Source organism: Triturus cristatus, chromosome 1_2, assembly GCF_964204655.1.
Source record: "Triturus cristatus chromosome 1_2, aTriCri1.1, whole genome shotgun sequence".
Lineage (NCBI taxonomy): Eukaryota > Metazoa > Chordata > Amphibia > Caudata > Salamandridae > Triturus > Triturus cristatus.
Genome location: NC_140580.1, coordinates 442,037,046 through 442,061,882, shown reverse-complemented (window position 1 = coordinate 442,061,882; position 24,837 = coordinate 442,037,046). Strand labels below are relative to the sequence as shown.

General features: G+C 41.0%; 2 protein-coding genes across 3 annotated transcripts in view; one reads left to right on the top strand and one right to left on the bottom strand.

Annotated features, from left to right (window-relative positions):
• CEP55 (centrosomal protein 55) overlaps window positions 1-24,837 on the top strand; it is a 195,025-nt gene that overhangs the window by 3,021 nt on the left and 167,167 nt on the right. The window lies entirely within an intron of this gene.
• LOC146867463 (uncharacterized) overlaps window positions 14,537-24,837 on the bottom strand; it is a 67,949-nt gene continuing 57,648 nt past the window's right edge. The window contains exons 2-3 of the mRNA XM_085606126.1: window positions 17,920-18,026; window positions 14,537-15,478 (exon numbers count right to left, since the gene is read on the bottom strand). Coding sequence (XP_085462252.1) covers window positions 15,338-15,478; window positions 17,920-18,026 — 248 coding nt within the window. The 3' untranslated portion in view covers window positions 14,537-15,337. The remainder of the gene's footprint in view (window positions 15,479-17,919; window positions 18,027-24,837) is intronic.

Below are 24,837 nucleotides of genomic sequence, written 5' to 3'. Positions count from 1 at the left end.
TCCGGCCCCGACTTACTCCACTTCCGGTCCGTCGGAAGCTCGTAGTTCTCACAGTACTGATGCAGTAGAAACTTTCCACCTATAAACTCTGGTACATTGCTTGAAAACTTCTTCAGTACCATGTAATTACAAATGAAACCAAACAGAATGAGGAATAACGACATGGAACCTGATGTACCAGCCTGAATACTACACAGAATTTACAATGCACATCTATACCACCTAAGTGTGTGCTGAGAGTCCGGTACAACATGGGGAGTGGGGTGAAAGAGGAGAATGATATTCTTCAAGGGGAGGTATTACATGCTCCATAGTACCTTGCCTGAGGGTGGTGCTGGTTCTAAATAATGACCATTATAGCTAAAGGGGTAACCCAAAGTAATCAAGGACCTGGGTAATTATATGATTCAAAAAACAGTGGTCCTGAACCTATACTTCAAATAGATCAATCAAAGATTATGATTCAGCGTATTATAGAATAGAACAATCAACATAAAGTGCAACAACCGACCCTAAATCTGGGTCACCATATATTTATTTCAAGCAATTTTGGTGAAAACCAGACAGTATATAATACAAATAGTACTTTCAAAAAGGTTGCTCCAGAAGGAGACGTGCAGTGAAACAGAGTGCTCAAAGGTGAAGTGAAGAAGAGGATTACTTCAACAGAAACTATATAGAGAGTTCAGTGTGTCAAAGCAACAAACGGGAGGATCAGTTGTAAATCACCGTCCTTAAATAACCTGGCCCAGTTATATTCACACCAGATTGTTTTGTCAGTTCTCACTAGAAATCAATTCTAGGGTGGCACAGGAAAAAACCAGAAGAGGGGTCCAGGTTGGATTAATGGGGCGTCAACGTTTCGATCCGACTTGTGGCCAAAAGGGCGTTTGATTCCTTGGCCTGGCGGATCTTATCAGGACTGGGCTGGGCAACCTAAGAATGGCGACCAAGAGTCAGGTCGTTGCACTAGGAGGTTAAAAACTAAAGTCATCACACGATTTGTATATGACAGAGTAGTCTCACCCATCAATTACAAGTGAGGACAGGCGTCCATGGTTCCTTTAATGAATCCAACATGGGGGTGCGTCTTCAACGTAATCTTAAAAGAATTAATCAGGCTTGTATTAATGTGCTTAACAAAAAACACATGGATTAATTAATAACCACTAAAATAAGTGAGATAATTACCTTTAAACTTAGTCACAATCAATGTGCCCCGGTGACCCAAATGCGAAGAAAGCAGTTCCACCCAACCTGAAGGGAGATAAGAGGATGTTTGATTGACATCTCTCCTCATGGAGGAAGTTAGCGTTCAATTATTCAGAAACACCACAACTCTAATTAGTATGTGTCACTTCTCAAGGGGATTCCGCTCAACTAACGCGACTCTAATTAGTATGCAACACTTCTCAATGGGATTATACTAGAGAAAAGGTAGCGTCTGTCATGTAAAAATATTGAGAGGCGCGAAGAGACTCGGCCTTGACAATGTCAAAGTTGTAAGGATACACGGCTGTGTGCAGGCTGAAAATGTTTCCGTGAGCGTTCTCGGAGGATTTATCTAAAGAAGTAACGATTGCGTGAGCATTCATTCGCGTTTAAAAGGGGCATATACTAGGTACGGGAAAAACTAGAGTTGGATTGTTCCGCGCCCGCAGCCAGGGTAATAATCACTTACTGGCAAAGGGCGTGAGATCAGTTCACTCCGGGGATTTTAGCAAGCGCGTCTTCACTCCGCGGCTGTCTCCAGGCTCGTAAACATGCCTAATGGAGGCGGTCGACGCGCGAGCCTATTAAATGAGTTACCGACAACGTAATCGGTAAGCAGAGAGAGAAAGGGAGGAAGACTCTCACGGTGTCATGGACAAGGAATTATTTAGAGGAGGCATAGATGCAAAAACATTACAATAATGAATAATAATGAATATTTGCATTTTAAAAGGTTATTTTAACACAATGTAAAAACTAAACATATACAATACTTTATATACATATTGACAAAAAAACAAACATCTCAAAACATTTAGACTAAAACATTTAGACAGAAATGACAGTCAGAGGCATCACATATCATTGTCAAGAGTTATACCCCATGTCATCACGCACTAGATCCCTAGTGAACTGTCTAGTTGGGACACATATAAAAATAAATGTTCCATAGCACCTAACCAGATTCCTGGTGTAGTCAGAGGCATCACATATCATTGTCAAGAATTATACCCCATGTCATCACGCACTAGATCCCTAGTGAACTGTCTAGTTGGGACACATATAAAAATAAATGTTCCATAGCACCTAACCAGATCCCTGGTGTAGTCTGATGGCTTACTGTCTCAAGCCTACTTTCATGTATTGGTGAGTACAGACACTTGTCTGCTAATCTCTTCAAATTCATTTAGACCCTGGTTCACAGTGTTCAAAGAGTGTATCCATTTGCACTCACGTTTGCTAAGCACAATGCTGAAGTCCCCCCCTCTAGGGTTGGGTTTGTCCTTTTCTATGACCCACAATCTAAGGCTATCAGCTGTGTGGTCAAACAAAGTGAAGTGTTCAACTAATGGGGCACCATCTACCTTACAACGTATACGGCTACAGTGCTGCAAAATACGGCACTTAACTCGTTGGACGGTTTGTCCAACGTACATGAAGCCACAAGGGCAGGTAATGGCGTAGATGACACCGCTGGTGTTGCAGTTACTGTGTTCATTTAATGTATAAGTACGGTCAATGTGTACAAAATCTGTCATTTCCTTGGACATGGGACAGGCTTTACATGAGCCGCACTTATGGTGACCCTTGACCGGTGGAATCCCCCATAGGGTGGTCTGTGCTGGGGTCCTTGGTACATCTAATAAAGACTTAACCACAGAATCCCTAATGTTACTACCTTTCTTGAATGCATATAGAGGGGTGGGTATGTTTCCCAATTCATCAGACACCAGGTGCCAGTGTTGATTAATGGCCTTCTTTATAGCGTTGCTTTTCGTATTAAAAGTGGTTACACACACCAGACGTTCATCCTTGTCATCAGTTCTAACCCTGGGGGTTAATAGGGAGTCCCCTATGGTTATGCCAGGCACGTTTACGTGCTCTCTTTAAAAGTCTAGTGGGGTAACCACGTTCAATAAGTCTGGCTAGGAGACCAGCTGACTCCTCAAAATAGTCCTCCTTTTTGGAACAATTCCTTCTTAGCCTCAAAAATTGCCCAAAAGGCAGATTGTCCCTTAGATTACGAGGGTGATGGCTAGTATATCTCAGCAAGGTGTTGCGTTCACTACTTTTCCTATATAGACTAGTGTATAGTTGTCCTGCCTGTGCATTTATAGTGATGTCCAGAAAGTTAATTGTCTGTCTATTGGAGTCAAGGGTAAACTGAATGTCAGAGGAACAGGTGTTGAGCCACTGATGGAAAACAGTCAGATGTTCCTCGTCCCCCTTCCAGATCATTAGCACGTCATCGATATAACGTCGCCATAACATAATGCAGTTTCTATATGGATTGTATTCATTCAAGACAAAACGTTGTTCATATTCATTCATAAATATGATTGCCAGATTCGGTGCGAAGCTCGCCCCCATGGCCACGCCCTTCGTTTGTACGTAGTATTCACCCAAGAATGTAAAATAATTACGGGTCATGGCAATCCGTAAGAGCTAGATAATAAATTCAGTCGGGACTCTATGTGGTGTAGGTCGTTTATTTAATACCGACTCAATACATGTTAGGGCCATACACTGCGGGATGTTGGTGTACAGTGACGTAATATCCATAGTCACCAAAATGTTAGTAGTGGGGTCATGTGGACGTTCATCAACTAGTTGGATCGTCTGCATAGTATCTTTTAAGTAAGTAGGGGTACTTACAGCAATGGGTTTTAAAAACACATCAATATACTTGCAGAGTGGTTCCAAAATTGATCCACAGCCTGAGATTATAGGTCTACCAGGTGGACACTCCATACGTTTATGTATTTTGGGGAGGGTGTAGATCGTGGGTATCCTAGGGTGTTTATTATTGAGGTACTCATTTTCAAGTTTGCTAAGAATGCCTGATTCAAAGGCCTCACGTGTGACAACCCTTATCATGTTGGTAATTTCTTGGGTGGGATCCCTTCTCAATTTCTCATAATTACCAATAATCGATAACTGGTCAAGGATTTCTTTCTTATAGTCTTCCACATTTTGTATCACAATAGCACCCCCCTTATCAGCTGGTTTTATCACTATGTTGGTATTAGTTTTTAGAGACTCCAGGCCTTCCCGTTCGGATTTACTTACATTATATTTCACATATTGCCTGTTAGCTAGTATTTTGTCCACGTCCCTTAGTACCACCTGTTCAAAGGCCACCAATTTATGAGGTAGTAAGTGAGTAGGGGGATTGAATCTAGAGGGTGGTCTCAAACCACTACCGGAGAAAGTTGGGTTATTCGGGATTTTTGAAAAGTAGTGTTTCAGCCAAATTTTCCGGAAGAATTGATGGAGTTCTACCTTGAGATTGAAATTGTTGGGCATATTAGTGGGGACAAAAGACAAGCCCTTCTCCAGAATTTGTTGTTCATTAGATTTTAAAGTATAATTGGAGAGGTTAACTACTGGGTTTATGGGTTCATAGGTCACCATCTGTAGTGTTGCCAAATTGTTTGTATATGGTGGGGACAACGAGGTCGAGGACGCCCCTGGGGCAGACCCAGGGGGACCAGGGGCCAAATGTGGAACCAAGGCAGAGGGAGATCGAACAAACAAATACACTTCCAGCAAGAGACACATGGGGACATACAAACAAGACGGCAACACAAATTCTGGAGAAGGGTTTGTCTTTTGTCCCCACTAATATGCCCAACAATTTCAATCTCAAGGTAGAACTCCATCAATTCTTCCGGAAAATTCGGCTGAAACACAACTTTTCAAAAATCCCGAATAACCCAACTTTCTCTGGTAGTGGTTTGAGACCACCCTCTAGATTCAATCCCCCTACTCACTTACTACCTCATAAATTGGTGGCCTTTGAACAGGTGGTACTAAGGGACGTGGACAAAATACTAGCTAACAGGCAATATGTGAAATATAATGTAAGTAAATCTGAACGGGAAGGCCTGGAGTCTCTAAAAACTAATACCAACATAGTGATAAAACCAGCTGATAAGGGGAGTGCTATTGCGATTCAAAATGTGGAAGACTATAAGAAAGAAATCCTTGACCAGTTATCGATTATTGGTAATTATGAGAAATTGAGAAGGGATCCCACCCAAGAAATTACCAACATAAGGTTTGTCACACGTGAGGCCTTTGAATCAGGCATTCTTAGCAAACTTGAAAATGAGTACCTCAATAATAAACACCCTAGGATACCCACGATCTACACCCTCCCAAAAATACATAAACGTATGGAGTGTCCACCTGGTAGACCTATAATCTCAGGCTGTGGATCAATTTTGGAACCACTCTGCAAGTATATTGATGTGTTTTTAAAACCCATTGCTGTAAGTACCCCTACTTACTTAAAAGATACTATGCAGACGATCCAACTAGTTGATGAACGTCCACATGACCCCACTACTGACATTTTGGTGACTATGGATATTACGTCACTGTACACCAACATCCCGCAGTGTATGGCTCTAACATGTATTGAGTCGGTATTAAATAAACGACCTACACCACATAGAGTCCCGACTGAATTTATATTATCGAGCTCTTACGGATTGCCATGACCCGTAATTATTTTACATTCTTGGGTGAGTACTACGTACAAACGAAGGGCGTGGCCATGGGGGCGAGCTTCGCACCGAATCTGGCAATCATTTATGAATGAATATGAACAACGTTTTGTCTTGAATGAATACAATCCATATAGAAACTGCATTATGTTATGGCGACGTTATATCGATGACGTGCTAATGATCTGGAAGGGGGACGAGGAACATCTGACTGTTTTCCATCAGTGGGTCAACACCTGTTCCTCTGACATTCAGTTCACCCTTGACTCCAATAGACAGACAATTAACTTTCTGGACATCACTATAAATGCACAGGCAGGACAAATATACACTAGTCTATATAGGAAAAGTAGTGAACGCAACACCTTGCTGAGATATACTAGCCATCACCCTCGTAATCTAAGGGACAATCTGCCTTTTGGGCAATTTTTGAGGGTAAGGAGGAATTGTTCCAAAAAGGACTATTTTGAGGAGTCAGCTGGTCTCCTAGCCAGACTAATTGAACGTGGTTACCCCACTAGACTTTTAAAGAGAGCACGTAAACGTGCCTGGCATAACCATAGGGACTCCCTATTAACCCCCAGTGTTAGAACTGATGACAAGGATGAACGTCTGGTGTGTGTAACCACTTTTAATACGAAAAGCAACGCTATAAAGAAGGCCATTAATCAACACTGGCACCTGGTGTCTGATGAATTGGGAAACATACCCACCCCTCTATATGCATTCAAGAAAGGTAGTAACATTAGGGATTCTGTGGTTAAGTCTTTATTAGACGTACCAAGGACCCCAGCACAGACCACCCTATGGGGGATTCCACCGGTCAAGGGTCACCATAAGTGCGGCTCATGTAAAGCCTGTCCCATGTCCAAGGAAATGACAGATTTTGTACACATTGACCGTACTTATACATTAAATGAACACAGTAACTGCAACACCAGCGGCGTCATCTACGCCATTACCTGCCCTTGTGGCTTCATGTACGTTGGACAAACCGTCCAACGAGTTAAGTGCCGTATTTTGCAGCACTGTAGCCGTATACGTTGTAAGGTAGATGGTGCCCCATTACTTGAACACTTCACTTTGTTTGACCGCACAGCTGATAGCCTTAGATGGTGGGTCATAGAAAAGGTCAAACCCAACCCTAGAGGGGGGGACTTCAGCATTGTGCTTAGCAAACGTGAGTGCAAATGGATACACTCTTTGAACACTGTGAACCAGGGTCTAAATGAATTTGAAGAGATTAGCAGACAAGTGTCTGTACTCACCAATACATGAAAGTAGGCTTGAGACAGTAAGCCATCAGACTACACCAGGGATCTGGTTAGGTGCTATGGAACATTTATTTTTATATGTGTCCCAACTAGACAGTTCACTAGGGATCTAGTGCGTGATGACATGGGGTATAATTCTTGACAATGATATGTGATGCCTCTGACTGTCATTTCTGTCTAAATGTTTTTGTCTAAATGTTTTGAGATGTTTGTTTTTTTGTCAATATGTATATAAAGTATTGTATATGTTTAGTTTTTACATTGTGTTAAAATAACCTTTTAAAATGCAAATATTCATTATTGTAATGTTTTTGCATCTATGCCTCCTCTAAATAATTCCTTGTCCATGACACCGTGAGAGTCTTTCCTCCGTTTCTCTCCCTGCTTACCGATTACGTTGTCGGTAACTCATTTAATAGGCTCGCGCGTCGACCGCCTCCATTAGGCATGTTTACGAGCCTGGAGACAGCCGCGGAGTGAAGACGCGCTTGCTAAAATCCCCAGAGTGAACTGATCTCACGCCCTTTGCCAGTAAGTGATTATTACCCTGGCTGCGGGCGCGGAACAATCCAACTCTAGTTTTTCCCGTACCTAGTATATGCCCCTTTTAAACGCGAATGAATGCTCACGCAATCGTTACTTCTTTAGATAAACCCTCCGAGAACGCTCACGGAAACATTATCAGCCTGCACACAGCCGTGTATCCTAAAAACTTTGACATTGTCAAGGCCGAGTCTCTTCGCGCCTCTCAATATTTTTACATGACAGACGCTACCTTTTCTCTAGTATAATCCCATTGAGAAGTGTTGCATACTAATTAGAGTAGCGTTAGTTGAGCGGAATCCCCTTGAGAAGTGACACATATTAATTAGAGTTGTGGTGTTTGTGAATAATTGAACGCTAACTTCCTCCATGAGGAGAGATGTCAATCAAACATCCTCTTATCTCCCTTCAGGTTGGGTGGAACTGCTTTCTTCGCATTTGGGTCACCGGGGCACATTGATTGTGACTAAGTTTAAAGGTAATTATCTCACTTATTTTAGTGGTTATTAATTAATCCATGTGTTTTTTGTTAAGCACATTAATACAAGCCTGATTAATTCTTTTAAGATTACGTTGAAGACGCACCCCCATGTTGGATTCATTAAAGGAACCATGGACGCCTGTCCTCACTTGTAATTGATGGGTGAGACTACTCTGTCATATACAAATCGTGTGATGACTTTAGTTTTTAACCTCCTAGTGCAACGACCTGACTCTTGGTCGCCATTCTTAGGTTGCCCAGCCCAGTCCTGATGAAGATCCGCCAGGCCGAGTAATCAAACGCCCTTTTGGCCACAAGTCGGATCGAAACGTCGACGCCCCATTAATCCAACCTGGAACCCTCTTCTGGTTTTTTCACGTGCCACCCTAGAATTGATTTCTAGTGAGAACTAACAAAACAATCTGGTGTGAATATAACTGGGCCAGGTTATTTAAGGACTGTGATTTACAACTGATCCTCCCGTTTGTTGCTTTGACGCACTGAACTCTCTATATAGTTTCTGTTGAAGTAATCCTCTTCTTCACTTCACCTTTGAGCACTCTGTTTCACTGCACGTCTCCTTCTGGAGCAACCTTTTTGAAAGTACTATTTGTATTATATACTGTCTGGTTTTCACCAAAATTGTTTGAAATAAATATATGGTGACCCAGATTTGGGGTCGGTTGTTGCACTTTTTTATGTTGATTGTTCTATTCTACAATACGCTGAATCATTATCTTTGATTGATCTATTTGAAGTATAGGTTCTAAATAATGGGTCCGGGCTACAATACAGCCCTTTCCAGTGTCATTTTGCCAGCTAGATTTCCCAGTAAGTAAAACTGGGCTGTGTATTCCGGCACCTGGAAAAATCTGGGAATGGGAACACTGCCAATTTATGACTGAGCAGAGAGAAATTCCAAACAAGAATTCTGCTCAACTCTTAACCATCTTGTTAATTTGATCGTACCTTACATGGCAGATCTATATTTCTGATTAGTTATGTACTAGTAATAAAATGAGATAGTGTGGATGATTGTCAAATCTGCGTGACAGAGCTATAGCTTTGCTGTCTGAGACTTGATCCTTGTAATGTCTGTGTAACTAGAGGGATAGCTCTGTTGTCCAAAGCAAATATGTTCTGTGGTAATGGCGGATAGCCCAGCTGCTAAAGCTAGAGTCTGTGAGGTTTGTGAAACTGTATATATAGTTTTGCCATTTAAAAGCTGCCACCTCCTGAGGTATAGCTCTGCTTTCCAAACCGTATGCTTGTAGGTTCTGTGTTGCATGAAGGAGAGCTCTTCTGTATTATGCACAAGTCTGTGAATTCCGAGTCGCCTGAGAATAGCTCTCCGGAGTGGAGAGTGGGCAGGCAATACAGGAGCATGCACTAAAATGACAAGTACCATCTTGCTGATGCCTGGTGCGATTCTGTTATGTTTGACCAGTCAGGTAATGGAGTAGTGTAATGTTATGGATTAGCTACCTGTGTAAGTCCACAGACTGTTACATTAGGTGGTGACTTGAGGGATAGCTTTCCTATATCAACCCTGAAACTGCAAGCTCGGTATAACCTGATGATTGGCTCTGCAGTCTAAAGAAAGAAAACATGTGTAAGCTCTGTTTAGTTTGAGAACTGGTATTGTTAGCTAAAGCACGAGAATAACAAAACGTGATGAATGGAATGCTTGAATTAATCTCAAACTCTGGTAATTGTCCTATCTGAAGCTAAAGAATGTTCTGTATAACACAATGTGTACTTCTCATGTGTATTTCCTAATCTTGTGACTTCTGTGTCTCTGGGGAATAACACTGTTGCCTAAAGCCAGATCCTGTTTGTCTGTGTATCCTCAGATATTGCCCTCCAGGCAATGTTTCTGGGTGTAAGGTCTGTTGCAGCTATACAATGGCACGGCTCACAGTGGCTCTGATGTATGCTCTCCGAGTTGCTTGTTACATATCAGCTGCTATCTTGACCAGAACTCTAAGTTCTGTGTAGCCAGCAATGACCTGCCATCTAAATCCTATTTAGCCATATCTGTGTGTATTAAAGATTGTTCTGCAGTAAGAAGACCAGAGTTCTAGAATAATTGGTGTGGTAAAATTAAATCGCTATTTCCTGTATTCACCGGCTGCGTTTCTGCGAGGCGGAAGTCGTTTTTGTGAAAAAGCACTTTCTTGAAACAAATTAAAATGACCTAAAATAATATTAAAATGGCTTCAATTACAAACCTTACAGATTTTAGTTTACATGCATTAAGGGCGAGAACGTGAGCCAATGTTACACATTTTCACAGCAGGAGTGGTGATGTTATTATAAAAGGCTTTACGTTGTGAAAATTTGTTTACGAAAAGAATGAAGGAACAAAATGAACGATCCAAAGCGCCAAACCATTAGTGCAAGCATGAGAATGTGTTTGGCTGGTCAGTTCTAAAGGAAATATTTGGTTAAAAAAAGGCAAAAAGACAATAATAATTAGAAGAAAACCAGCAGGCAAAATAATAATAATGGAAGAAAACCAGCTAATTTATGACCTCAAAAGGTTGGGCAAAGCCTAAGGCCATATATGTACTTGGTAAGGGTCGTAAAACAAAAAAATGCTCCCTTGGTGTGTCTTGTTTCTATTTCAACAATTTGTGTTGTGGGTTAAAATGCATATTTCATTTACTAAGTAAAAATCTCTGATTAAAAACCTATAATAGTTATTTGAGTTCTGACCCCAGAAAGCTACACTAAGGAGACTAGATGGAGTTTTGAGTTCTGACCCCAGAAAGCTACACTAAGGAGACTAGATGGAGTAGCAACGTGTCATAATTGAAAAAGAGTTAAAGGAAGATATTTCTGTTTTCTTCTGTCTCATTTGGAGTGTGCATCATTTGTTTGGTGGGTTTAAAAGCAAACACAAAGAGATGATGGACGGAGTGCTGAAACTTTTCAAACACTCACCCCAGTCACAGATCTGGGTTGAATCCATCATTATTCTTTAGTTCACTTTGCCACCCCAGTTAAGATACAGCTATATGCAAATCAGTATTGACCCTGTGCCTCATGGGAACAGTCCAGCCTGAACTGCAAAGCCATGTCTTCCTTGGACCAGAAACAAGCATCCTGGGACCGGTTTCGGGCTAACAGCCCTCATCAGCCAGGCAAGTTTGAATCCAGTGGCAAAGTGAGCAATAGACCCACGTCTGGGCATACCCTGCCAACTCAGGGCGAACAAAGCAAACACAAAGAGATGATGGTCGGGGTACTGAAACTTTTCAAACACTCACCCCCAGTTACAGAGCTGGGTTGATTTAAAAGCACCTTCTCTCAAAGTAAATACTGGGTCTAGCAATTCACCCTCCAAACAATGGCATGTCTTGAGTTAAATTGATTTGAACAGTTATTTTAATGAATTAAACTGTGAATATATTGGTGCTCTGCTTAGTGGTCTGTTTCTCAGCTAGTATGCTACCACTTAACTGATAGCTCATATTTTGAAAACAGGTCTTGTAGCTGTAACCTTAGACTTGCTGGCGTTCGAGAAAATTGAGAACACAGGAAAAGATGACAATGCCAGGAATGCAAGAAAAGGCCTGATCTGCAACACCATAGCATACTTTCAAAGGTCTCCAACTATCACTAGGGCCCACTGCGTCCCTTTTGCTCTTCAGAAGTTTAAATGCATGCCACAGAACTATTTTAAATTGTCCTGACAGTCCCATTGAACAATACATTTGTATCTAAAGCAATTGAAGCAAAATTGATCAAGACTGATAGTGAAGAAACATGCTTTTTCTGTGTGGTCACCCTGTGTTTTTCGGCTTTTGCTGAACCCTATGTTTTTGCTGGCTTTAGAACTCTGTTCACTTTAATCTTGCTCACCAGTGGTAAAGCCCCCATGCCTCCCCCTTTTTAAACATGACTGAATTTTCATAATAGTAATTGGTATATTTAACTTACATAGAGGACCCTCCTGCTACATGGCACAAGATGTACCCAGGGCCTGGAAGTTAAATGCCAATTGTGGACTGCAGCACCTATTGTGCCATCCACATTACAGTGGCTGTGCAAGCATGGCTTCAGACCTACCCTGTGTAACCTGGCTGTATGTTGTATTGACTATGGCCTTTTGTCTTTTTTGGATATGTTTAATCCGAATAAAGCTATGAAATGAAATGGACTATAGCAGTCAATACTGAAAATTCAACCTGTCAAAATAAACCCATAATACCTTTTGACAGGTCAAAACCTACCCTTTAAATATTAAAAAGTAATTTGTATGTAGGCCATGTAGTCCACAAGCCAGGGTGCATGGTATTTAAAAGTAGGCAATGTAGAAATTAAATGTTACCATGTCCTTACAGTGACTAGCAACCAAAAGCTATTCCTCATCATGTCGGGCTGAGTTGTCCTATCTGGAATGTTACATGTAAACAGATCACAAAATAAGCTACACAGCAATAGCTTTGAGGGCAGTTACTGAGGTATTGAAAGTAAACATGGACATGAAATATTTATTTGTGTATCGGCTAGTGAGAAGACTACATTGTTGTTATGTTATTTTATGGTAAATCCAACCCTGTCCATTAAAATGGAGCTTTTCACTGCTTCTTTCTCTGACCTTGTAGAAGTTTCCCTATTTGTTAAACACTGTCCTTCATTTGCTGCCAGTCAACCTCAGTGAAAGCTGGATCAGCTGCAGTTAAATTCTGAGGCGTATCTTCATAAAATATTCGTTACAATCTGTTCTTTTTTTGAGAAAATTCAGAGTCTTCTAAGCTAATCCTCTTTTGAGACTCATTCAAAGCAACAATCAAGAGGGGAAAATTCGCCACCAGGACTGGAGTGAAAACTGGAAAAACAGTGGCCATTTTGCCCAGAAAGGCAACTACACCGCAGACGAGACAAAGAATCTTAAACGCACAATAAGCCAAACACTAAGCAGCTACACAAAACTACCTAAAACCTAGCCTTGCATTGCGATCTGCAGAAATTGAATGTATTATTAACAAGCATTGGCATAGGCAATAGGTCTCGCCTTTGGGACCTTGTGTTTAGCTAGACCTACTGATTTGGCAATTTTTGTAAGCTATGTTGTAAAGTATTGTAGCTGATGCACAGCAGGCTTATAAGTTATAATAAAAAAATATTATAAGCATTTTAGTTACTTTATGTATCCCCTATAAGGCATTGTGTACAACTAAAGACCTTATTAAAAAAATTATTTATCATAAATAATGTTTGCATATTTTTTGCCCTTGCATTAGTGGCAACTTCTTTCTGCATGTTGTTATGCTTGTTTGTTAAGGTGGGGGTGCTGCACTGATGCTTGGGTGGCGCAGCTTAAATACAGCAGCCCTGCACATAAGTGACCCTTGCTCTCTGTTGTGAAGCCAAGGATTGGATTTTCATTTAGTATTAACACCTTTATCACCCACTGCTCTGTAAGAAATTCACACTCCCTGATAGCTGTATAAACAATAAAATGACAGAAACATCTGGAAAAAGCTAATACGTTTAGGGGCTGTTTAATGGAACTGAATGCATTACAGATATGGATTATATTAAGGGGATTTACCGTTACTGTTGAGAAACAAAACTGCATTTTTGTCTGTATATAGGTTTTCATATTGCACTTGAATGCCTTTTAATTACGGGTTCTACTACTCAGATTTCACTCTCCCAACATGAGAAGGATGAAAAGTCAAATCTGCCTCGCCAGATTCAATTTGTTACCTGAGTGCATTAAATATTTCTCATAGTGTTTTCAAGGCGCTGTGACATCCATGCAATCACCTCCGCTACTGACAACTAGAATAGCTGTAAATCAAATGACTGTATGTTCAAACATAAATACAGCTTATTAACTAATCTCTATTCTGGGACAATTTGGCACTGAAACTGTTCTGAGGGGACTCTGGCCCCTTCCAGCACCCTATTGAACGTAAATGAGCTCTCCTAAACAACTGATCAGCTCATCAGCAGCAGAGTTAATGCTTTGACTTTAAAAGTGCTGCGATATGCACTTTATTCTGACAACACATTTATCTCCCCTTTGCACGGAGAAGTTTCAGTTCTTAAGAGGAGAAAATGTATAAGTGCTGGTACTTAGTAGATGTGAGTGCTGGGACCTTTAAGGCACTGTTCACTACTGATAAGGTAAACAAAGATAGTAAAGCCATGTTAAAAATGATCTAAGACGGTTTAAAAGATACTGTCAATATAATTCCTGCCTTTCACAGAACCTTTAAACAATCAATCCCATTCCAACCCTTGATGGAGCGCGGCTCACCAGCTCTGGTCACTCATACACTTAATACTCACCTGGGCCCAACCCACATTCATACAATAAGCTAGTAAAACCCCGCTGGCATCAATTTTGAGTAATACTTGTAACTTTTTTATTTACCTTTACCAAGTCTTACTGATTTTAATACATTTTGTTTCATTTCCTCGACGAATCGGGTTGCTGAGTTAGTTTAAGGTAGAATGACATTTACCTATTTACTCTAAATAACCACAGACTCAAGAAAGTTTGAAAACCTTTATCTAAGTTAATTTGTGAGTCAAAATTCAATTACAGTAACCACCTTCATTTCAAGAGGCAAAACTATTCTAAATAATTTCAATATTAAAACAAGAATGATCAATGATGACGGTACCTGAAAAGGGAGAAAAAGGGGGGGGGAATGGAAAATAGGCATACAAGACAGATTTGCTGATTATATTTACCTATTTTCATGATGAACCCAACTCCGTAATGGGTGCCAGATAGAATCTCCAGGACAGGTTACAGGTAGAAGAATGGGCAGATTCAGGTCTGGAAGGGTAGTTTCTTCTAAAGTACAACACCAGCGTTGCACCCCTCTCTGGCACTACTCTCCTCGGATGTCCCTTTTCCGCAGTCCCTCTAGATGAATAGATTATCGATCAGTATTTCGAACTATTGGACAGAGTTTCTGGCAGCAGCAGGGTCAGAGACAGCGTCTCGGACACGAACTGGAGCAGCATACGCGTTGGGTCAGTGACGAGTCGGAATGACAGATCTGACAAGTCGGACAAGGTCTCTAGCTATCTTACCTCAATTATACTGTTCTTGATTCGTGTACCACCCCCTCAAGTATCAATTCTTATGTTTTCCCTTATTCTGATTGGTCAGAATGAGGAGGTGAATTCATCACACCACTTAGAATTTAACATTTTCTCCATGAACCATTGTTTATGTGCCCGCCCCATAATTCTCTTTTCCCATAGCTTTATTCCCACACGCATTTCAAATTACTCTGTAAGTTAAACAATTTTATCCCACATTGTTGCTCTTGCAGGGGTCATCAGTTGAGCTTCTCAGCCTTCTTCATGCAAGATAACCTTGGCTGAGTGACACGGGAGCCATCTTTGCTTCTGGCCAGTCTCCATGCGCGCAGGTTATACAAGATAGGGATTTCAGTCACCCTCCGAGGCCCAAATAAGAACTAATAATAAAGTCAGAAAAAGACACGTTGGAACACAAAACCAAATAATTTCACTGTATACCACTTATCTCTACTCTATCCCCATTTACTTATTTAAATCCTTTACATTAGTGTTTAATAGAGCGTACGAGTTTTAGTTTAGCAGTAGCAGGTGGATTAGCATGCGAGTTTGAAGCGGCCATTTTTAGTGCCATTGCACAGCTGCAAAAGTTTCCCACCAAAAGCGACAGTCATACTATGTAGATGCATTAGACGCATGCGCAATAGAAATCCCGCGTTTTGTCGGCCATTTTAGAACATTCATGTTACGGGTTAGTAATGCACATAGAAAAGCTTCCCTTAGATACATTTTTTTGTGGTGTATTGCGGTTTTAGTATTCACAAAACAAGTTGGTTACATTATTACACATTATTTGAGAGGACTGAATCCAAGCAAGTTTCTTTCACAAATCCTTGCTCCATCACCCTGCCACCTACCATTGATCTTTAAAAGTACTGGCATTGGGAGGGTTGGGCAGGTCACGATAGCAGCAAGGAGGATTTGGACAAATAAATGTATTTTCTCTGACAATTGGAGCGAGGTGCTGTTTCTCCTGGGTCCTGTAGAGGTAGGGGCAGGCGCACGCTGCAGCAGCCTGGGCCGAGAGGGAACGTTTGTTGTTCTCCATGATGGATGACTTCTCTGGCTTGGTGTATGGGGGAGGGCTCCTGTCTTCCTGCAGGTTTGTTGGTGCTTCAGTCCATCTGTGTCAATCAAGTCGCAGTTGTGTTGGTAAGAAAAGGAACACCCCGAGTTAACGTTAGTTTATAAAGGGATTTCCCTTCGTAGCACACCACTGCGCCATTGATTCATTGTGCACGTCACAACCTCCAAGGTGCTTCATTCGTATCTAGATTACTACATGAATAAACCAGCGTGATTAACATCAAAACGCCGCACGGAGCTTACGGCAACTTTTTTTGTATAATGAATTCAATAACTCACTGAGCCATATAGCATTCACTAAGCTGGTTTAAAGCATCTGAAGGAGGCAGGTGTGCTGGAAAGGGGCTTCTTGAGCACAAAACAGAGGTCAGTGCTGCAGTTGGTGTAGGATTCTCGACCGTTTCCATTGTTAAGCAGAGGATAGTACAGGCATTTTGAGTTGTAGGGTTACGCTGGCAGACAGCGAGCAGATGAGTGGGAGAGGAGGATTCCATTTGATTTGAGACCCTGTTGTTTTTAATTCCTAATAGACACACTGAGCCTGCATGTCCGACACAACCCCTGAAAGACCCGTGGGGCTGGGGAATCTGCAGTCACACTCTAACAGAGCCCTTTGAAATGCCAATATGGCTGAAATAGTGGCAGTCACAGGTTGGGGGACTTCCCGAAAGGCCAGTAGGGCTGGAGTCGCAGCAGTCACTAGCCAGGAGAGTCCTCTGAAAGGCCATTGGGACTGGCTAGGATTTTGTACATGCCTGGTGAAGGTCTCTGGAAGGAGGGAACGGGGCCAGTGAGGGCCTGGTAGAGGAGCAGTGACTGTCCGTTACGTGACAAGTTTCCACCGAAAATGTAAATGATTCTACCCCTACATTTATTGTCTCGCGGAGCTGCTTCTTGTTGGTAACTGTGACGGTCTCCATTTCTCCACAGATCTCCCCGCCTCCGAATGTCTGTGCGGGCTGTAGACTGCTAATATCAGTAGTACTGAAGAGCTGTTGATTGTGTAGGGTGGCACTGAAAATGGCAATCGGCATTCCATTGTGAAAGCCCCATGTAAAAACTTTAACTAACTTTAAAACAAATATTATTAAATAGTTATTCCGTTGCCATAGCAAACTTTGGCTGATACCCGCAACCCTGTCAAAGCAGAAGCAAAGAAGCAGAAACCAACACTTAACATGCACAAAACAAACGGGGGGGGGGGGGGTGGCTGCAGAAAAGGAGCGCGTTTTGGATTTACGATTAACAGCATCAGGCTTGAACTGCGGACACGGTTTACATAGGGTACACAGAGGGTTCGCTAGGCTAAGCCACACTGCTCTGCATTCACCCCTCTGATCATGACAAGTTACAAGTGGAGATATAATGTACTGCTTCGGAGAAATATTGCTCCTCATTACTGGTCAAATGTACTTTAACATTTAATGAGCTTCTCTTAACAGCTGCCTAGAAAACCTATGATTGTTCACAATATATCTAAAACATTTCCCACCTAAATGAATTAGCTGTCCCAATTAATAATGCAGCAATGGAGTCGGCCATCAAACGCCCATGACTGTGGTAAAGCGGGCCTGACTTGCACGCTAGGTGAAAAAAACAGTAAGTGGACTTGTATGAAAACATGTACTAGGACTTCTATTAGTCCACAGACCAGCTCTGAACATCGGCTCCGTCAAAACTCCAAACACAATGCATTTACGAGCAAGCCGACGCTCGAAGCGCGATGCTGGTTTACCTCAAAAGCCGCGGGGTTGCAGATGCACGCCAACTCCAGTGTGTCGTCCTCCCCTTGTGCGTTTGCGGAGGAAGTCCTCCTCAGGGCCGCAAGTGAAAACCGCCGCTCTGACAGGAGGGGAAGGAGAGAGAGAAAAGATTTAAAGTAAACTGAGGGGCAGCGTATGCAGTTCAGTACCTTTCGTAAACTTTGTAGGAAAAAAAAGAGATACGAATATTAAATTTGCTAGGCGCGGCAGAAATAATTGCTTGTACTAAGATCAATCTCTCCCCATCAGCTTGTGTTTGTCATGTGCACAACTGTTAATTAAGTTGTGTAAAGTCCGCTTGGGAAACAGTGTCTGTCTGTCTTTAACGTGAATGAATCCGTGAAACACGCAACCCCTAAATGAGTTTCTTACTGAAAAGTAAACGTGCAATGCAGCCGTTTATTTTTTATTTAATAAAATGTTGACATTGACGTGCTCGTTTGAAGAGGCTCCTCTCTAGTTTCACTAATTAGCAGCTTTGCCGGACACACTGAAGGGCAGACGGGGTGGATGTGCTGATAGAAGTTAGCTAAGTAGCAGCAGTAAACTAACTCCCATAGGGTGACCACAACATTTAACAAGCAGCAAACAAAGAAATGAAGTGTGTGCCTGTAAACTTAAGCCATCTGCTGAGCGAGAGCCGATCCAAGCACAAATGTGGAGGTGGGTGTGTCCCTTGCCCGGGTGGAGGGCACAAGCCTTGTAATGAAAGCGCCAAGGAAGTCTGACACAGAACAGATGGCCCCGCATGCCCCTGTGGGCTCCCGAGAGCAAAACGCTGTGGGAGTAAACATTTCAGGAAAAGCTGGGACCTCCACATGCCTTTGGCCAATTGCGTGCCTAAGACAGACTCAAAGTCCAATAACGTGTGACCACCACACGCACAAGCTTGTCTAAAGCTGAAGTGATTACAAGAGGACGATTTCCTAGAGCAGTGCATGTGCTGCGCTAGAGCAGTGCATGTGCTGCGCTAGGCTCGACCTAAAAAAGAAGAAATGGGATAACAAAAGGCAAGAGAATGAAAGACTTTGGGCAAGGATACTGCATAACTCTAAACTTAAGAACAGTGCCATGTTCTGGCAGATGATCAACAGTTTCCAACGACTAGCTCACCAAGGAATGAACTCCAACATAACAGAGGCCAGTTGGGCAAAATACCTATACAACCACTTTAACAACACGCAAGAGGAGAACTTGGCTGACGAGGAATCTTGGACCATCCAAAACGACAGAGGCGGCACGTCCATAGAAAAGACAACACAAAAGGCCAGCGAAAGCACGTACAACGATCCCTCCCCGAGTAGACAAAAACACCCTGGAGTTGAAGTGGCAGCAGGCCCAGAAACACCACTGAACGGAATTCCTCCATTGCTGTTTAAGCACGAAGCAAAACAAAATACTGGTCCCAGTCTTCAAGGACATACAGGACACACAAACAATTCCGGAGTCCTGGAAAGGATCGACGATTAGCCCAATCTACAAACAGGGCGACAGGAGTACTCCGAACAACTACCGACTTGTCGCTCTAATTGTTATAGAATCGAAGTATTATGCGGAAATAATCCTGGAAAACTAACATCCTGGGCATCATCAAAATCCATCATCCCTATAAACCAAACCGGGTTTTGTAGAGGACAGGGAGCCACTACCAACATTATGGAGCTAGCTCTGTTGACAAATGCGGCCAAAGTGGCAAAGTACCCCCTATTCTTATGCTCAATAGACTATGGCGCAGCATTTCATCAAGTAGACCGCGCTAAACTATGGCAGAAATTAGAATAATGGGAGTTACCGAAACCCCTTTTAAACCAGCTGATATTGCTTCACACGACACCTGGGTTAACATCAAACTAGGAGCTGTGTTGCATCTCTCAAAGTGAATCATCACTTCTAAAGGGCTAAAGCAAGGGTGCATTCTAGCACCCTTGCTTTTTTTTTTTTTTTTACAACCAATTTTATTGGGTTATTCTTCGAAAGGAGGGGCAATAGCCCCACAATGACCTGTAGGAGGGAAAGGATGATGTTCACACAAATAACCACCTTTCTACCGTTAATCAACACCTGCCAAACATGCAGGTGAAACAATAACAATATGCAGACAGTTCTCGATCTCCATACTACTACATACAGCATCAATATTCACATACAAGCGGGGCTGCATTACTTTTTAATCTTATTTTTTTTTTGGCTGACCTCCCCACGGAATTGGACAAGAGTAAATCGCATGCCCCAAGATTGGGGAAAACCTTGCTATCCAACCTGTTATATGCAGATGACCTGGTGCGGACTCCAATTGGCCTGCAACATCTCCTGAATACCATTAATAGTTTCTCACAATGTAAAGCATTAAATATAAACCTAAAGAAAACACACAAATTATGACAGTAAATTATCATAAGAGAAAAAAAAATCAATTGGTACTTGGACGGGCGCTTGTACAAACCCCAACTGGAGGCCCTGTGCAGGAAGGGCACCATGAGCTATCTAGCAATGAAGCCTCTGAGAAAAGTGCTGATAGATCTAACCCTTGACGCCTTATTACAGGTGATTCGAGCAAAATTACAACCAACGCTAACATACGGTAGTGAATCAATACAAGCGAGAGATGCAATGGCCCTGGATAAAACAATTGCCTACAGAGCTATTTTTCATCTACCAAACTATGTGTCACCCACCCAAATACGCTTACAATTTGGGCTACGAAAACAATCGGTGGAAAGGAGGGGTGCATATATTAAAAGCTGGCATAAGATCAGAGGTGCTGAGGCAGGTTCCCCAAACTCGCACCTTTGGAATTAGCTGTCATGCCGTGTAAAATCACCCGCCAGGGAGTACTTGCTTGACTCTCTTAAACCACTGGGACAGACCAACCTTTGGGCAACAGATCACCAGAGTTTTAAAAAGTGTGTAACAAAAGTAACAAGAATGGTATCTATTACAGAAGATAAGGAAACATTAGATAAAAGGGCACATGGCTGCACAGTGCTTAATGATTTGTAAAGAAACATAAATTTAGGAAACAATATTATCATTAATGGACCTGGACAACATAAATAAGTAAAACATGAATGGGACTAATAAAGTACAGAGTATTCAAAGATGGTTATTTATATAATCAATCTTTAATTTTTATACTTTCTTTGAGATAAATAGATATCAAAATCGACCACACATTATCTATGTATGTACAAAAATGGGAATTAGCATTGTATCATTCATGTGGCTATAATGATCATAATTCATAAATTGTACAAAATAACACAGCAATGACGCGGCTTAGAATTTTATTGAAATCAACACGATAACGCAACAAAAGCACGGCTTAGAGTTCTGTAGAAATCCTACGCGCGTTTCGGCTATGTGCCTTCATCAGGAAGCCATGAAAGTGGTTCATCAAAACCTAAATAGGGTACAGATAACCATCATGAACAAACTATGTTGTACAACGGTCCTGATCACATAGTTCATGCCCATTGGGAACAAAAAATATAGGGCATCTAAGATATTAAGAACAATTAAAATCACTAGTCACCAGATATGATAATACCTGATCCTTATACCAAAAAAAATTATTTTTATATATGAAGAAAAAAAGGAGAATTGTGACTCTTTATATATATATATCACCTTAAAAACCTTCACCATGGTGACATAGGAAAAACACATTTATTTTTATATATATATATATATATATATATATATATATCATAATTTTGAAAAGGAATTCCACAGATTGTCTAACAATGAGTGAAAGAAAGAACAAAGGATGAAAAGTAGAAAGAAAGAAAATTAATAAATAAATGAATATTCATTTCATCTAGCTATATAGGGGTAGGTATGAGGTAGTTTACCTTATCAGAGATGGTGCTCTGATTTGTGGGTGAAGCAAATATATAATGTTTAGATATGACAGCAATGTATCCTATCTAAGGAAGCAAAAGAGAAGAGCACAATAAACGGATATTTTCGTAATGGCTCACATTGAGAACAGCTAATTTGCTAGCCTAATTAACAGAAGTATACCTGTGTAAAGCATGGACTCTAAACGAGGGGTCAGCAGTTCAAAAGATGGTGCTTGGAGTTTCAACTCTCTCTGTGGTCTGCAACTACATAAAAATTTCAAAGCGAGAGAAGAACAAGAGTTTGAGCAATGATAACGTTGTATCTGAATGTGTGAAAAAAAAAAGATCTCACGATGTTATGTGGTGAGGTATGTCACAAAAATGATGACATCTCAAATGAACTGCTATAGCCTGATTAATGAAAATGAATGTTGAAAACAATTTTAGAACCAAGTTTACTAATTCAAGAAGGACCCGTTTTAGAGTTACATCTATCCAATTTGTTTAGTATGGTAGACCTTTTTACAAGTGTACTCGCTTCTGATAGCTGCAGCGATGTCTACAGTATCCAGATTGTAGAGGCGATAAACATTCAACGGAAACCACTTTTAGGTGCACAGTGCTTAATGACTACAACGTACCTACCCCTCAATTTTATTTAAAAACAAGTTAAAATGAGGATAAAAGAAAAATTCCTAAAGCTATATTTTGGCATTTAACCAATTCTTCCGCACCAGCCGCCCTGGAAAAGGAGAACAGGAGAGGAGACCTGCCGCCTTTGTGAAAAAGGAAACGGAGATCTAGTGCATGTCATTTGTATCTGCCCTAACCTAAAGGACATAAGACGCACTTTACTCGACCAATGCTCAAACAGAGCGGCATTAGGACTTGCAGGCAGGCAGTAAAACTGTGCTTTAATCCGGGCAAGCACAGCTAAACTGCAGACTTACAATATTCTTTGCCACAGTGGCAGAGAGACTCAAATGCATATCGCAGGTGAACATTGAATAGCAACACAGTTGGGCCATTTTTATTTATTTAACTCGACAAGGCTACTGTTGGCCAGATCGTGCAGCCCATGTCTACCTCCCGAAGCGTAGGCACTTTAAATCTGATGAGTTGTTTAAAAGCCTTAAATTGTCATCAGAACTGAGAACTGGGAGTAGCCCCCATTTATACCGTATTGCCAGCAAGCTCAATATAAAAGACTGTAAATCTTGATATTAATTAGTTGCTGTATAAATTGAAGGAAGGAATGTTTTTGTGGATTTTAACATGTTGAATTTTATGACAGTTTTAATTGTTTTTTTAATCTTGCTTCGCATTATGTAAATAATTGGTAAAATGATACGTGTATGCAATGGTTTTTATAAATCATGCAAAATAAACTTCTCTCTCTCCTCCCGAAGAGACCAACTGAACTACTATTCACCGAAAATCAAAACATTAAGAAGCATTAGCCAATAAGTTTGGCCTTTCTTTAAATGAAATTGCTTATTTGTAATTATAATATTATGTGTGTATGGTTACGCAGATTAGTTATGGGTGAATAAGGAAGAGTTAACTGGTGAATTAAAGAGCTAGTGCATGGATAGATTAATAAAACGGGTCTGAGTAATGGCATGAATGACCAGGTGAATGATGCATTAGGATGAATGAATGCATGGATGAGTTGATAAAGAGACCGGAAAGAACTACAAACAAATAATACAAACAAAATATAGCCCGAAATGTAAAAATACTACGTGACATTAGGTTTCTGCAGCACCCGTTGTGGATTGTAGGTGTTTTTGGCCTGGACTATGTACGCAAACCGTTTGAAAAGAAATTGTTTTAGTTATATAACATACCCACGGAAGTCAATATACCTTTTCACCATCGATCAAAAGGTGTGAGATGGAGCTACCTTTTTTTTTAGGTAATGCTGTCTTGTAGAAATTGAATAAACGCTCACAAAGCAGTTCAAAATCAGTTGGGTCTTATAGAAAGACTTTGTAACTGGTCAACTGAAGTTTCCACCAGCAGTCAGGACAGCTTATTCTGGCACCCTCACCGTTGAATCTGGATGGATAGGTGACCTGGGTTGCAGGTGCTAAACTGCAAAAAAAAAAAAATCTGGAGCATCTCAAATATTCCAACTAATATGTTTTCCCCCTCCTTTGCTCACTAAAGGATAGACCGCTCTTTTAAGGAGAATTTAAGGAGCAGTTTCTTTTCCCTTCCTGCTGTCATAATTAGTCTCAATTAAAATTGAGTGAAGATGACAATAGTAAATACATTTAAGACAGTCATGAGTAAAATTTGACTCTAAGGGAGAGCTATGCAATGAAGCGATGAGGCATGTGGGAGGAATTAGGCATGGGGTAACTCAGCCGCCCACCTTAAAATTACATATAAGTGAAATTGGCAACCTGTCTTCCACTTTTGGTATCTTCCTATACTCTTAAACATTGCAAGACCAATTTGTCTTTCTGTCCCTTTGCTGATGGTTGTTTAGGCACTTTAAAACAAATTACTCCTACTTAGCTACAAATACAAGTTGACCAATTATAATAAGTTTATTTAGGCATTGGACTTTTTATGGCCACAGGTTAAAAAAAAAAAAGTAGAAACTCTAGTGGTAAATAACATACCTTTTAGAAATCAATACATACTTTAAACCATGATCAAAATGCGCGAAAAATTATTCCCAGCAACACCAAATAGCACCATGTACCAATTTTATTAAATACACAAAAATATTTCGTAGCGGATCAAGTAGAGTCTCCAAAAGGAAATTCAGGACACGTTTGTTGTAAAGGTTGCAGATGAGTTTATCTACATGTAATTTATTTCTGCACTGGTGTCAATTCTTGCTTTTAGAAGCACCATACCCCATTTAATCACACTGCTCAGTGACCCCATTTAATCACACTGCTCAGTGAAATGAAAAGGAGGCAACTTTCTCTATGATCGCCAAAGACCTGGATCCTTTAAGGTGTGTGTTTATACTTTGAGCCAGTAATGAAACTGTTTCGGATAGAAACTGAAACCAAACATTTAGAGTCC